The sequence below is a fragment of the Anguilla rostrata genome, chromosome 11, assembly GCF_018555375.3.
Source record: "Anguilla rostrata isolate EN2019 chromosome 11, ASM1855537v3, whole genome shotgun sequence".
NCBI classification, from domain to species: domain Eukaryota; kingdom Metazoa; phylum Chordata; class Actinopteri; order Anguilliformes; family Anguillidae; genus Anguilla; species Anguilla rostrata.
Genome location: NC_057943.1, coordinates 28779299 through 28796130, shown reverse-complemented (window position 1 = coordinate 28796130; position 16832 = coordinate 28779299). Strand labels below are relative to the sequence as shown.

Genomic DNA, 16832 nt, shown 5'->3' with positions numbered 1-16832 from the left:
TGAATGTGCGTGCGCATGTTCGCACACACGTGTACGTGACCCTGAGGGCTTATTTAATTAAATAAGCAGGGGTTGATTAGATTGGGAAAAATTACCTAACCTAATATAATGTGCCAAAGTACATTTGTTTTCTAAAAAAAAATATTAATAGCCTTACATTTTTAGTCATTTCCAGAATTTGAGTCATGGATCACAGTATATTAGTTTCTTCTTAACCGCACTTATCTGCTTCAGCTTTGGAGGTAATCAAAGGTATGGGTCTGGGAGTAGGGTGCAGGGCAGAAAACGGCTCCTAAATTTAATCTGAGGATTGCTTTTATTGCAGCAGCTTCTCTGCTAATATTTCAGGAATTCAGTTCTGTTTGTTATAAAGAGTTGCTTTTTTGCAGGAAAGCGTAATCCCTTTGATGCATTTTCTTTACCAAAACTTTTACGATTTGAGCAGAAATAACATAAAAACTGAACCCTGTACTGAAGTAAGACGACATGTTTCTAATTTAGTGTCAAATGGGGCCATATATCAAACAATAAGCATTAGACAGATTCAAATAGACTTAGCATCTCCAGGAATCTGCCAAATATTTACTGCATTTCAGCTCAGAGAACACTTTATTGTTTGTTTCTCCTTTGAATTCTGATTATTTAAGCAGATTATTTCAAACTGTGATGACTTATAATTTGCATATCCCTTCCAAGATTTGCTCAGAATAGTTCAGGCATACAAAGTGCTTTCAAAAAGAAGAGGCCAGTGGATTAAAAAAAAGAATCTGACTTTTTTTTTTTTTTGGAAAATTTCAAATGGTCTGGCATTCAGTCTGCCAGAGAAGCAGATTGGTCTTGGTCACGCCAGCTGGTGGAGAGTTAGTTAACGCACCTGTGTTGCGTTAACTAATCAGCCCAGGTGCTTAAAGGTGTGCTGCTCTCCACAGTTCAGGGCAGAGACTGGGAGCTCACACTGAGGGTGCATGTATGATTGGTGGTTCATTTTGGTCTTAGTTTGGTTTCTGAGTGCCCTGGACAAAGAAACTGAACCGCCAATGAAAAGTAGGAGGAGCTGGTCTGCTGAAAATTCGGCCAGCTACGGGCGGGGAACTGAAATAGTTGTCGCTTTGTTTTTACTTTCTTTTGTCTTTGTTATTTTAATTTGGTGTTTTAGTTTGTTTTTGCTCGGAACCCTTGAGGGGGAAGGGTGAAGATGTTCGTTTATTTGATTTCGGGTTTGCGTGGGTGTGCTCTCTCTCTCCATGTGGCAACCACGGTGTTTCCCAGAACTGCTGAATCTCCCTCCCCGGGGGTGTCACGGTGGCGTGTGAAAGGTGTGTTTTCTTAAGAGCCACATGCAATTCAAATCTAGCTCAGGCTAACTGGTTTCAGAAGCGATAGTGCTCTCAATGCATGGCAGATTAATTCATTAAACATGTCAGAGTAGGAGTGCTGATCTAGGATCAGGCCTGCCCTGTTCACATCCTAACCACATCCAATATGAGCTGAAAGGCAAAACTGGTCTTAGATTAGCACTCCTGTTCTGATATGCTTTATAAATATGGTCATTGTAGCCCAGTGGTTCTCAAACTCGGTCATGGGGGCCCCCTGTGTATGCTGGTTTTCATTCCAACCTCAACAGCAATCCCAGAATTTTAACAAGCTGTTAATTTTTCTTAATTGGGTGCTTTTCATGTTTTCGAGCTGGGGTTCCAGAAAGGGCCAGTGTGGATGCACATACCTGATCCTGATTCTACTAATCAAGGTGCTTAGCAATGACTTTCTGCAACCCCAGCTCTCTCTTTGTTCACCCACCCCCTGGGTGTTATATCCAACACTGATCTAGTGCAGGGAGTAGTATTACATGGGTAGTGTGGTCTGGTGATGGAAGCGCAGATTGGTTTGGATTGTATGCTGCACAATCCCCTTCAGACTGAACACTGCATTAATTTGCTCTCCTCCGGCAGCGAGAGTGACAGATACCGTGGTTCAGAGCTCCGGCTGCAAGTTCCCCTGGGTGTGGGGAATTGTGGGAAAGATTGAAAATAGCCCCCGGCAAGCTGCTGGCATTCTGCACCAAAGGCCCTCCATCATCCAGTTCATGCTTTTCTTTCATGGCCTTGACTCAGCAGTTGGGTTATCTATTTGTCATTTTTATTATTCAATCGAATATAAATCCTGCCTTTTAATTTCAATTAATCATTGTATTAATTTTGTTTTATGTTTTTTCTTTTTCTTTTCAGGGCTTGTTATAGATAACCTGCATGTATTCTGATGTTTGGTATTTCCAGGTGGAAATGGTACTATTCTGTAATCTTATTGACACTGCAGGGATTGCTGTCTACAACTTCCTGAATGTGAGAGCAGTGGGAGCAACAGCAAGCAGTCCTATTGTGTTTCACTTTAATCACATTTGCAGTGCCTGTGTAATGGAGTTTAAAATGCATTCCCGAGTTTAGTGGTGACTTTAACCAAATTTTACCTATCAGTTCTATGTGAATGAGTTTGAGCTATACTTGTTAAATGTGGCAACTGTGTCGGTGCACTGTTAGTACTGTGTGGTTTTTACCATCGGCAGACACCATTATGCGAGCTAAGAGAGATTGCCTGTCGCCAAACTTCATGTTGCAGGTATGTTCTGTTGTCAGAGTAAAATGTATCTCTGGTCCCTCACTGCTGAACAAGTGAGTGAGATCGCTGCCTTGTTTTCAACAGTTACACCTGCAATATACAACAGTTGACCACTAGAGGGAGGCATAATTACTTATCCAGCACAGCACAAATCCATTTTTTAAGAACAACTTTCTATGGACGTTATATTAACCGTTTGGATTGCAACTACAGGTAATAGAGCCTAAATGGTATGTTTTGTGGTTATTTATTAGTTCATTTTCATTGTAGTTAGGGTTGTATGAGGTCTTCTGTGGGGCTGACATTAGCATTCCCCCCGAGGTACCAACAATGGTGTTCACAAGCCAACCACACTGGAATCTTGCCTCCGCCCCCACTCTGGAAACTGACAATGTGGCACTGTTCATACCAATGCCGAAATCAGTTTGTCAGTGCCTGCCATCCATTAGCATCAGATGCAGCTGTGACATTTTATGCCAAGACCAGTTTCTTAGGAACTGGCGTTCTGGAGTTCCCATTTTACAGAGAACGCAGCTCCTATAAAGGCCTGGTTAAGTTGTCATTGCCATGACACTGAAGTGAAGGAAGGGGTTAATGCACATTGAATGAATATTGTGCATTAACTCTAATAATGCATCTGCAAATGTTGATGTGGATTCAGTTGACCCTATATAAACACGGTAGGATTATTCGATTTCATTCAAATGTAGCCTATGCTTAATTTTTTTATTTTTTTCAAACTAAGCTGGTCGTAACTCTGAAACTGGAAACTCCAGTCAGCACTGTACAAAAAATGCAAAGCTTCATGAATGAACCATTTAAACTGAAGAATTAAACTCACAACTTTCACCAGTAAATATACAATATTTACTTGCGAAAGCAATATATAACAAGATACACATTGAAAGTAAAGGCATGTTTTGCTCAGTAAATATGGCCAGGTAAAAATATTAGCCTGCTATAATAAAAATACTTAAATTAGTGCTTTAAAACTTCATGTGCGAATGTAATATGGGACCAAACCCACATTGGCTAGTTGATGGCAGGTGTTCAGGGAATGTAGGCTACTATTCCTCCTCTTATGAATGCACTGGCTCTTGTGGCTGTAGGCCGTAGGCCGGCAAGACTTCAGTAACGCCATGGAATTCAGTCAGAGGAATAGTTATGGCATTGTTGCTGCTACTCACAGTTAGCTGAAAGGGACAGGGCTGCCCCCTGTTATCTGAACATAATTTACAAGCAATAAGTACACTCGGCTTGTTCAATGCATGTGTAAACATCAGGGCAGTTAATTGTGTTATTGATTTGTCATTGTTTTCTCTCTCTCAGGTCAGCAGGTCAAAAATTGTATGAATCCAAAGTTACTGTTGGAATGCCTACATTTCAGTGCACATTAACTTCACTTTCATTAAGCTGAAGCTGAAGCTATAGTTTTTAACTTTGGGAATTTTGCTATTAACCCTTTAGGGTGTAAGAGTAAGATCACAATTATGTGAATAGAATGTTCTAAACTGAGTATTTTAATGCTGATGGAACAATCGCTACTGGTAACTTAAAGCAATGGAGTTCTAGAACACTAGACTAAAAAGCCAGTGTACTTGCACAAGTATGTGGGCAGGAAAGCCAGTGAGACCTATGTTTTTCCCCCTCCATATGGTTTTGATGGAAACTGCAGGCCTGTTCACCATCTCAGAATCAGAGCGACTGCAAATCGGGATCGATGCGAATGTTTGTGCAATCTACTTTGGGACAAAGTCAAATTCTAGAACACTGCCTTTGGAAAATTTGGAGGGAAAAAAACCTTCCAAAAACCCACTCTCCAAAGTGTTAAATGCCTTACAGTTATAAAAGCCAATGTTAACTTTGTAATGCTTCAAACGCATTTTCATTTCATGTGGCGGGACCATAACAGCCTATGAGAGCCTCAAAAAAAAAAATGACATAAAATCAGTCAATTTCTTACAAAAATGTCACCTGAACAGAATTAAAACTAAAAAATGCTAGGCAGAGGAAAAAAATTAAAGCTCACTGGGGTTCTCAAGCTCAGTCGTGGGTTTTATTTGTGTTTACTGCTTTCATTCCAGCTACAGTTTCAATCCCTGAATTATACCAAACTATTAATTATTTATTTATTAGCCACTTTCAATGTATATGTTTGATGGTCTTTTTTAAAAGCCACATTAGGTTAGAAACCGCTATGATCCCTATGAACAAATGCCACATATTTCCATTCCAGGATCAAATAAGGCTTTCAATTAACGTCCTACGTGGCAAAGAGTTATTTTAGAAAGAGGATTCATTCTGAATTGATCAAATCATAGACTGATAGGTGCAATCAGTGGGGTACTAGTGCTAAAAGGGTGGAAACCTGGTCAGTGGAACTAAACTATTTGTGTGCAGATGAGGATTTTGGCAAAGAATTACCAAAGCAAATGACAATGAGCTAAACCTTTATTGTGTTCATTTGTTAAGTTTAAGGGGGAATTAATTTGTGAAGAATGTATGCAGGTGTTTTAAACTTTATTGCAGAAAAGACCACCGTTTACACCAGAAGGCCCAGTGCTGAGGTTGAGAACCCCTGCTGTTAACTGTGAGCACGAAGGCCTTTTTCCAAGTGAGATCACAGCAGCTATCTCCAGTCTAGTCACGTGCCGCCTCCCAGCGTGTGAGGCGATTCGTTTGCTGTGTGTAAGCAGACGTGTAGTACTGTAGACTTGTTCAGCGCTACCATCAATCCAGATAGAAAACTGAAAAAGCCTGGAGTTCAACCTTGGGCCGTAGTCTGGGACCCCCTGCTGAATATCTATTCAGCTGATTGCATCCAGTGTGTACTCCAGTGAAAACTGTAGTGCTTCCCCTAACTGTCTGGCCAAACCAGAGAACTGCGGTATGGTGAGAGAACTGTGTAAGATCTAAAATGACTCACCATAAAGAATGAAATAATCAATACTTTTGAATTACACTTCAACACAGTGATTATTTTTTATTACCTTTGTTCTCACTTCTTAGGTGTAGCCTCATCAATACAAGCCATTTGGGATGAGGGGTAGTGGAGGGAGGATGGGTGTGAACTGGGGACTCAAAAATCAAAGAATATTGGCTTTGTACAATCAGCAGGCGAAAAAGGGAAAACAATACAATGGGATTTAAATGGAATCATGGTATTCAGTGTTTCCAGATTGACTAGTAAAGCCTGTATTATTACAGTGACGGGATTAGCAATTTGGAGGCAGAATTATATCTGGTATACTGTTGTACTTAACCTTCTTTACATAGAGTGTTTTACCCCTCAGTTGATCCAGTCCAGTCAAAATACACACACGCACACATCCAACTCCAATAACAAGCAGACAGATAAACAGCAGGTCTTACTAGTGAGCTTGGAAAAGGGCAATGCTAAGCAAACAAATAATGTGTTTGAATGATTTACCCAGCTAAAGAATATCCTTCACTTACATCCTGCTTCCTTACAGGCACACCCAGTGCTGCTTCTGTGTCACCTTTTGGAGTATCACAGTCAATGAAAACTGGAGATGTCATCAGAGCTTGACTACTGATGCATCACTAATTCGTTTCACGCCAAAAAAAAGTGTAGGTTTTCCTATGAAGACATCAGATTAGCACAAAAAGATCAAAGATAGATTTGCACAAGTGACCAATTGCTTGTGGCTAAACCTCACTTTCGGGACTTTAGGATTAAAGCGATAGGCCTCTGATTAACGAAGCTCCGCCCCTATTCACCAGCAAGGGACGGGCACGTATAAACACAGTTGCGCAGGTAGGGCATTCAGTCCTTCAGCCGCTACTGAAACTAGGGAGAGCTGGCAGCTGGAATACTGTTCACGGATAGAGCGCTCATATAACCACAATCACTCCGCCAGCACTGCAGATCCCTGCTCCAGAGTCAACACAACGTGCTTGGAATAAACAACAAAAGGTAAGGAAATAGTTTCCTGGGACATGGCATTTATAACTCAAAATATAGTATTACTACGTGGTATTTTAGTTTATTATTAATGTTTACAATGATTTTGTTTTATTTATTTATTTATTTGTTGATGGGTGGGGTGGGGGGTTCTTAAATGCAATATTGTGAATCTGATACAAAATCTGTTGTTTGCTGACTTCGAATGCATGCATGGATGGATGTTACTTGAAAGAAAAGGAGAAAACATTTTGGTTTTGTATCTGCTTAATGAAGTTACTGATTTGAAGGAAGTTCAGAGAAGAGTTAGAGAGCAAGGGAGAGAGAAATGGAGAGAATGCATTAACTTCAAATGAATTTAAATTCACTTCTGTTATTCTTCAGCCTCATCAAGAGCTTCAAGCAAGATGGGCAATCTGGTATCCGATCAGATGGAGGTATGAACCCAATTTCTTTCCATTCACATTGCACTTGCAAATAAATGTGAGATTAAAGAAAAGTATCTAGTGAACAGTGACTGAAAGTAAAAATAACATTTTGCACTACCAGTTAGGTATCTAGTAATGCAGTGTTTGAATCAAAATCTTAGGTCTGAATGCTAATCTTTGGACAATTTTGCTTTCTTACTGAAAATGAGTAATCTCATAAGACCCCGTTCACTGTTTATAAACACCGAGATATCATTTGAACAAAGCCTTTGTTCATATGCAGCCCTCTCTAACAGTTGGCAATATTACCTTACACAGAGCCATTAAATGAGTGTGCAGCAGTGTCAGTTCCTGTAAGTATTTTGATTTGATATCTAGGCCAGATATGGATTTGGGTTTAATAATTAATTTTTTTCAGAATTCTTGCCAGCTTAATGTATGAGGCTTCCAAGTAACATAACGCCTTGTTATGTACGCTTTATGAAGGAAGCATTGTGAAATGGATTTATAGATACTTAGATTTTCTTTTCGCTGATTTTACATCAAATTCATTGCTACCTTTCCACTGAAAATTCACTCGATGGTTCTCCATGTGTGTGATTGATTTGTGCCTTGGTTCTTGATTGATATAGTTAATTTGCATTAATTAACTGTTGTAACGATGTTGCACATGAACTCACTGGTCAGGTAATGATGTTAACCAGGTCTATCACTACAGCTTGTAATTTGTGTGGATGCACTTGGGTTCTCTTAGCACTGTGGACACATGGGTGCATCAGCTCATTGTATTTGAAGGCATGTATGCATTTGAGGGATTTAATAATCATTCCAAATGGGGGATGTAATCATTTGTGTATGCTCAGAACAAAAACAGTACATTTGATGTAGAGAAAAGATCTTACTTTCACTCTTGTTTCTGTCTGAACTCATTGGCAACACTAATCGAGGAATCTCACATTGACCTAGATTAACCCCTTAACCCTAAACATTTAAAAAGGCCATAACCACCAGGGTGCACTACTCTTAAAACAAGCCTTATGGTTTTGCGACAACACACAGCAGAGACATGGATTATGGAATTATTTGAAGGCCACATGTACTAACAAGGCTATGTATCAAAATTTAGGAAATATTTAGGAAAAAATGATTCATGGTATAAACATATCTGTACATAAAAATGCAACTCTACTGTTTATTTCCTAAAATTCACGTCCTCTAGCATCAAAATTATTGTACAAAGATCATGGCCCAATCTGTTTCCCAGCACTGCAAAAACTGTGCAGATAAGTAAAGCAGTGAAATTTTGAAAGGGGTTCCCAAGATTCCCCAAAACCTCTGCAAATTGCACATTTTGGATAATGTTTTGAACACATTATCTACACCACAAAACAAGTTTTCTTCACCCAAAATCACATATATAAAAAAAAAAATAACAGGTGAATCAAAGAGGAGTTTTTGAGTGTTCTTACAAGAATTAGCATTATGTTGAATACTAAAATACTAAAATAGGTATGTTAGCTGGCAGGAATTATATCAGTGTCAATCAATGGAACATGTTTTGTCCTTGTGAAGTTGCACAGACATAGCCTTAAAAGATGTCACTCATGACTAATGTCTAGGTGGACAAAGGGAGAGGAGGATCAAGCCTCTAATGCCTCTGCAAACAGAATCAGGTTGTCATGACTGCATTGCTAATGGGCTTGCTTGTTTTAGGTTCAGCCTGCCAATGCAAAGCTGGAAAATGGAGCGGCAAATGGTCATGTGAGCATCCCATCTACAGACGAGGGTGAAAATGGTATGTACTTGTGGATCAAATCACAGTCACCCAAAGGTTTTTTTTTGGTTCCAAGGGGTTCAGTTGTGAGGTGCAAAATGTCCACCTCAACTAGTTTGTGTGTAGGTTTCAAGGAAACTAGTTAGGATGTTCTTGTTCAACTTGAACATCTGAACTAAGCACAAAGCACAATGTCATTATGTTCTTCATAATCAGGTCTCTACTCGTTCATGTCAACATTTTTACTTTTTTCAGATTTTCAAAAATAACATGCGGTCTGTTCAGAAATCCCTAAAAATGGCAAATGCAAATCTTTCAACAAATTTGAATATAGGGACACATGGTACAATCGCCATCTCTGTTGTATATGTACATACCATGTCATGTGTATAGAAATGTCATTTCCAGCCATCATATAAGTAAATTTATTATGTTGGTTCTATTTAAGTAATGCATGTATCATAAGATTAATATGGGTGTAGTGTATTTGTTTTGCGCAGTAGAATAACTGTGGTATGGCAAATTTCTCTGGGCTGTTTGGTGGCACGGTGTGTAAACTTTGGGTGTAGCTGTCGTCACGGAAGAATTGCTGTTTGATCGTTCCCTGTGCAAATGTTGTTCCTGTGATAAACAATTCCCATGCAAGGATTTGCCAGAGTGCTGAGGATTTTGCGCAAGGGTCATACTGGCAGCAGTAGATGCTGCCACGAGCAAACGCAAGGTCATGTGTGCTCATATCTGTCATGCGGTCTGTTATTAACACATGGAGTTCCTCTTGTTCTATGGAGGGTCAAGGAAACAAGACCTGTGAGTCACAACAGGCAGTGCCACATGGTCACTGCAATTAGTCACAGGTTTTGTGAACTCATGCTAGTGCGTAATTAGCGGTTTGCAGGAATACCTGTGTGCCTGCCAGCCCCGGCTGGGAACTCCTTTGGTAAAGTTACAGTGCGCACTCCAGACTCCAGTGCTGTATTCCAGTCGGGCGTGGCCGGTCAGTTTTCGCACCATGTGGCACTGATCTGTGGGTATTGTTTGTTTGATACAGGATGAGTATGAGGCATGTCAAACAAGTATATTCCAGACAGAATGTTTAATTTGGGATTATTGTGAGAAAACCAAACAGACACGTATAAACAGACTTTGTAATGTGACAGTCAGCCGATGTTTTCATTGGTGATGTCACTTCACATATGATAGCTGTCAGTCTTTCAGTGACATTGAAAGTGACTTTTTATACGTGGGTATTCCCCATGTTGGTTCTCTTTGTCAAATATTTGTTTTTGTTTTGCTTCTAGCGTTTCATTTTCCTCAGGACTTTTGCATCAGGATTTGCGTAGTGCAATATGGGGCATAGCCCAGAATGAAGAAAACAGTAGCATTACTTGTCATGCACATAGAATCACTGTAGGATGAGCCTAACCAGGTTGACTAATCAGGTTGACATTCTAAACTTAGACTGCCCAGGTCAATTATGTGTTAATCAATTACTGATTATGTGTTTTGTTAATAGATTAATAGTCAGTAATTTTTTCTGAAGAACCATGATGTTATGTAGGGAGGCTCCAAATGGGGGCAGCAGTTCAAGTCAACTCAAACATCTCTGCCTGAAACTTGAGAATTAATCAAATTGCAGGAAACCAATCTCTCACACTGTAGCTTTCATTGCTCTACAGACAGAGGCTGAAAAATCTTAGAAAAAAGCTCGGAAAATTCTTGATTGAACATACCAATATTATATAATATCAATCATCCCTCAAAGGTTTTTTTGTTGTTTAGTTTTTGGTTTTCACTGCCGTAAAAATAATAATTTACGTATATTTTAATATCCCTTGCCAACCTGTAAAATCCAGTCCGTGCAGTCACATTTTGAGATTTTATTTTGTGATAGGGGTGGGCTTATTTTGAGGTAATTATTTCACCATTACAATTTTCTTTTCTTTTTTTTTTTTGAAATGATGGAAATTATGCTTCTTTTCTCTCTAATGCAAGCACTAGGGATGGCCTTAAATTTTTCCTTCTCATAGGGCCTGTCTCCATTTGCTCATGAAAGGAAACAGACTGTTTTGTCCTATAGTTCTTCTTTCTACATATATAAAATTGCATTTTCAAATGGTTCATGCTAAAGCTATTCTTGTTAAAATGTTTCAAAGGCATATTTACAATAGATTTCTTTTTCAGCCATTTAGGTGTTCTGTTTTCTCTTGATTAGGTGTCTAGTGAAGCACTGTTGAGGCTAGAAAAACAGAAATTTAAATGAGTTATTCATAATTTAAATAGGTGCACACAGTAGGTAGATCATCTGAAATTGTTCAACTGTTTTGTACATTGTAGAATTTTTCCCCAGGAAAGATTTCTATTGTTGTAGCTCCTGCTAATTGCAACTCATTGTTTTATACAACGTCTCAAAAACAGAACAATATTCAGTGAATATCCATGTGAACTACAATGAAATAATTAGCCTGTTGCGTGGACAGAGGTTAGATATAGTATGACTCATGACCACTGGAATTAACCTACATTTTTATATATGAAAAGTGACAGCATCCTCCTGCTTGAAAAAACTTTTCAAACTTACATGATCCAGTAAAAAATAACTATTTTTTTGGGGTTCAGGAGATATAAAATAGCTTGGATGAATTATGAACAGAGCGTTCCATTGCTCTGTGTTTTACTATAGCAGTCAAGAACACCTCCTCCCCATCAGCAAATAATACAATGAAGGTATTGTTCTGAATAATGCCATGTTTGTTCAGAGGTAACATTTGCTATGTTAGCAATGCGCTCAGAAGGGATGTGTGCTTCATCCCATTCTGAGCAAACCAGCTCCTCCTCCATTATGCTTTTAGTTGAGCGGCAACCTGCTGTTTATCCAATGGTCATTTTCAACAGTGGCCAATGAAACAACCAATTAGGCGCTACCCTCGAGGTCAAAAATCCCACGTGTTGCCAGAGAATGACCCTTTGGCTAAACATAATAGCACATTGTCTGCCCACTGCTGCATACTACACAGGGATTCCTCCCAACACGGGGATTGTCAAGTTGCATAATTGGCTTCCTCTCTCTCTTGCAGTTGCCTGTGAAGTAGCTGTAGAGCAAAGCAGTGAGCTCCCTTCCCCACCCACAAAAGAGGCCAGCCCCCCATCAGGGAATGAGGTGGATGGCGTCAAGAAGCACACCAAGGGCACCCCAGCAGCGCCAGAGCCCGTCGTCCTGCTGTCGTTCTCCAAGACGGAACCCCCCAGTACTGATGCCCCCGAGGATCCATCACAGCAGTCTGTCAGCATCAATGCCTCTGTTGAAGTGGAGGCCAGTCCCCAGGGTCTTGATCTCAAAACGGAAACGCCAACTGAGTTGGACTCCTCCCCCAAAGAGGAGGAGTCTAAGCAGAAGGGGGCAAAGAGGGCCAAATTCTTAAAAGTTTTTAAGAAGAAAAACAAAGGTGAAGTTGAGAAGGAGCTAACTTTGGAGTGCAACAGTCCACCTGAAGATCAGGAACCCTCTGTAGAAGCTGAGGTTCTGACAAATGGTCTCCATTCTGTAAGTATTCCCAGAGTAATACTCTGTGTTTTTCAGCTCTATTGCTGAAATTGAGGATGCATTTGTCTGGAGAAGTATCTCAAAATTTTTGCTCCCGTTTGAAGAATGACAGCTGCAGTTGATACGTTTACACATCAATTAGAAATGTATGAATGGAGAGGGAGAAAATTCAAGTGCTAAAAACACAAAATGCTATGGATTTATTCTGGTCATCAGTAACAAGAGGCAAGAATTTTATACTTTCCACATGTACACCACCAAATACTTTTGCTTAATTGAATTCTACCTTTATTTTAAAAATTTGATCAACTTGTGTAATTAATATATAATTATTGAGACATTTGTAATATTATTGTATATATGTACATAGCATTTAAAGAATCCCATCTCATTGTTTCTTTTAAATTTTTTAAACATTTTTCTTAAATTAAACGTCAATGTTCAGCACACTGTACTACAGGTAAGTGCGTGTGGGGGGGGGGGGGGGGTTGGGCAGGGGACGAGACGAGTTTTGAGATGTTTATTGACAACATAATTGACCTTTGTTTATATGTTACTGCATCAAATCTTTTATTCATTGAATGCAATATAACCAACCAAAAGAATACATTATGCTCACATTAATTCATGCTGGCAGACCAAAAACAATTCTATTTTAGTGAAAGCTCAACGTGCAGGAGAAAACAATGGTAGAATGTTTTTGATAGCAGTTTTATTTTTAGAAACTGCAATTTTATTTGCAATAAAATGAAGGCCAAATGCTGAGGAAAATGTAAAACCTTAAATAAATAAAATATAGTTTTAACCAAGTTAAATTTAGTGAAAATAATGCATATTTTTAATTGAATTTTTTTACCTTTATCTTCTAGCTATTGAGAATTAGTACAACCATTTCACTTATCTCTTTCCATTAATCACATGCACAGAAAGATCCAAATGTAATCATTACTCCTGATCTGATCATCTTAAAAATTTTCATCTCTAATTTTATATTTAAAGAGTGTAATCAGTCTATTCACAATCAAAGGATCTGAATTACTGTATTTAATATATATTCAAAATTTAAAAGATATTTTCAGTAGTACAGATACATGTAAAGTTGTTTGTGGAATTACTATTTACTATTACTATTTGGAATTACTATTTAACCTAAAATGTCTTTGGTGTAATAAGGGAGTATATACAGTATTTAATGGTAAAAAGAAGCGATGCATTTTATTTTACATGCTGCTTTCCTCATTATTTAACGAGTCTGTCCTTTCTGACATTAACAAAATTGCATATTGTTATTATAAAGGAGACAGGCCCTTTACTTGCAGACCAGACAGATCGTGTTGGAGACGAAGCTGAAACTCCAACAGAAGAGGCCATCAGCTGCCCTAATGTGGTAACAATCCAGAGCAATGAAGATGAAATATTGGATGATGATACACACAGCACACTGACAGAGGAGCCAGAATCCATTTTAACAATTACCAATGAAGACATTGCTGATGATTCAACAGCAGAACTTCTCAGTATTGAGGAGTCTTCAGAAGACATTATTCCTCAAGTACCAGAAGAAGAGACTGAAAACTTCCAGTTGATTGACGGGCTGGAATTGTCCGAGACTTGTATCTCTGAAGTATCTGAGCCAGTTGGGACTGTAGAGCCTGTTGAGGAGAACAGACTCAAATCTGATGAGGAATGTATCTCCCTGAAGCCAGATAATGACACAGTACTTCCGGAAGTCGAGACGGTTTTCCAGGTAGGGACCGAAAATGAAGCAGAAACTGGAAGCACTGATGATGCCACACAACTGCCAGAGGACGTACCCAACATCATACTGGTTTGCACCAGTTTGGAACCAGTCGTGACTGAGGCACTTGAGGTTTCATCGCTGGAACTAGCTGATAATGTGGAGACCACGTTAGAGACAATTGAAGAAGACATTGACATAATACAGCCAACAAGTGATTCCTTGCCATCTGAAATAATTGTGGAGACAAGCCTGAGCAATGAAGATGAAATGTTGGGTGATGATCCACACAGCACATTAACAAGAGAGCCAGAATGTTTGCTAACAATTGCCAATGAAGACATTACTGATAATCCAATTGCAGAGCTTTCCTGTGCTGAGGTGTCGTCAGAAGAAATAATTCCCCAAGGTTTAGAAGAAGAGGCTGAAATCTTGCAGAGCGATAATGTGGATATCACATTTGAGACTGATCCTAAATCTAATGAAGAAATCAATATTTGTATGCCTGAAAACAGCACAGAACTACCAGAGTATGATCCCTGATCATTAGAACCAACAGTGCAGCTAGACTGCAGTGAAGACATAAAAACTACATCTGATGTTGGTACTGAAGTGTCTGCAGAAGCAAATGACAGCTCCCTTAAGGAAGAGCCAAGTCCCCACACTGAAGGAGAAATGGAGACAGGAACTAATGAGATGGAAAAAATGCAGAAAGTATATAACTCAACAATTTTGCCAATGATTAATGAAGAAAAATGTGAATACACTTCATTTAAACCAGTACCTCCCAGTACTGAAGACTTTGCTGAGGAAAAAAGTCCTAAATCTAAAGATGAACTCGACTGCCCGGAGCCTGAAGACCACATAACATTAGCAGACATAGAGATTCCAGGTTCTTTGCCAAAAGAACCCAATGAGGATTTAGTAATCCCCAAAGACAAAGAAGTTGAGGTTCCACTGCCTTCCATTGTTGATGCATCTACTGTGGAGGAAACAGGCTTTTCACAGAATGTGACAAGCTCTTCTACTGGAATGGAAGCAAAAAATGGGCATGATGATGATGAGACTACATGTTTTCTAGTTGTCAAATCAGATTCCAGTTGTATTTGTCTGTTTGTATTGTTTGTGTTTATTGTTGTAACAATTCTTATGCTGCTTTCTTGGCCAGGTCACTCTTGAAAAAGAGATTTCAATGTCAGGTAGACTTTTACCTGGTTAAATAAAGGAGATTTGTCTCCACATTGGAGACAAACCCAAAATCTGATGAAGAAGTGGACATCTGTAAACAACCAAGAACTATTAGATGGTGAGCTTGATTCCATGCCTTCAGATTCAAAGTTAGGGTCCGATAGCATTAAAGATACTCAATTAGTATGTAATATTGAAGCTCTGGTATCTGCAGAAGATGAAACGCCTGACTTGGAGACACAAGTCTAGGACCCCCTTGAAAACGAGATGGTACATCTCAAGGGGTTATTCCTAATAAAGAATTTTCCTAAGTCCACAACTGAACCTGTAATGTAGATGGGTAATAAGGATGACAACCTGACACAAATGATGATGAGTTCATGTCAAATATTGTAGAAGAAGTTCCTGAAACTGATGTTGGACTAGCCTCTGAGGATCATACTTCTTTGAAAAATAACACAATTATCTCTGCAAATGACGAGAGATCAATCAGAATGATGTCAAAGTTAACTAACAGTACCAGAAGAAGAGCTTGAAGTCATGCCACTGACCACCCAGCCAGACTCACAAGAGATTGAAATTTCTGAAGTTTCTTCACCCGAGCCTGTGACGATAGAGGTGTTCGCTGAGGATAAAAGCCACGAAGCAGAAGATGAGCTGGAAAGTTAAACACCCCGTGTATCAATGTCTGTTTCATTGCCATCAGACTGTGTTGTGGAATCGGATCACACTGAGGTATTTGACCCCGCCACATCCTACCTCAGTGCTCAGGACTCTACACAGGGCAAAGCTGGCTTTCTAGAGGAAGAGCTCAACCCTATCATCACTGCAGACAAAATGGTGGACACCATTCTAATTCTGCAACAAGAAGTTGGAGGAGCACTTGATGTTGCTCTCCAGCTCTGAAATCTTACAGCTTCTGTCAGGGTATGGAGTATGTGCACACTCTTACATTACATTACATTACATTAATGTAATTCTTAGGTCTCACTGCACAGCTTTTGAAAGGGTTCAAAGAGAGTTTGTAATTTTTAATGACAAACACCAGCTTAGCCCTTTTTCTGACTATTGCTGTTCTAATTGCATGGCTACCTGAACAAAAGGCATTGGATCAAGAACAACCAACTTTGTGTGACTGTTGGTTTCAATGCAGAATACAGGGGAACCCAAATGATAAAGTCCTCTAAATGGAGAGCATTGGAACAACATCGATAGTTACTATCCCTGACCTGGTCCATCACCGGCCTACATCGATCTGCTTTTCTGTCGATTTGTCAGCTGCAAGCCATCATTGTAAATGCATTGGTATTACAATCATGCATTGGCATAATGGGTAGATGAGCGAAACTTAAAATTGTTACATTGCAGTGTTATTCCGAGCAGAATTTGATCATGTTCATTTATCAATGCATTATTATAATTTATTGTGTATTGTGGATGATGAACAACCGTCAGATGTGCAATAAATTCTCATTTTGATGAATTAGTCTGGCTTCTTCTCAGCATTTTTGTCTCATGCTTAACATGTTTTTGCAAACCTACAGCTCCACCCCATCTTTGAAGAGCATGCTTACTTTGACAATGTAAATATATGACTATATAATGACTAAACAATTATTGTGCTG

At 39.2% G+C, this 16832-nt stretch overlaps 1 protein-coding gene across 7 annotated transcripts in view; it reads left to right on the top strand.

Annotated features, from left to right (window-relative positions):
* Positions 1 to 948: 948 nt before the first annotated feature.
* Positions 949 to 16832, top strand: part of bcas1 (brain enriched myelin associated protein 1) — a 34489-nt gene continuing 18605 nt past the window's right edge. For 2 of the 7 annotated variants that reach the window (XM_064299223.1, XM_064299222.1), the window contains exons 1-4: positions 6037 to 6550; positions 6923 to 6975; positions 8680 to 8761; positions 11815 to 12281. In XM_064299223.1, the coding sequence (XP_064155293.1) occupies positions 6946 to 6975; positions 8680 to 8761; positions 11815 to 12281 (579 nt within the window). In that variant the 5' untranslated portion in view covers positions 6037 to 6550; positions 6923 to 6945. Of the gene's footprint in view, positions 1317 to 5801; positions 6551 to 6922; positions 6976 to 8679; positions 8762 to 11814; positions 12282 to 16832 lie in introns of those variants that run through there. The other 5 variants (XM_064299218.1, XM_064299221.1, XM_064299217.1 and 2 more) reach the window with 5 other exon arrangements.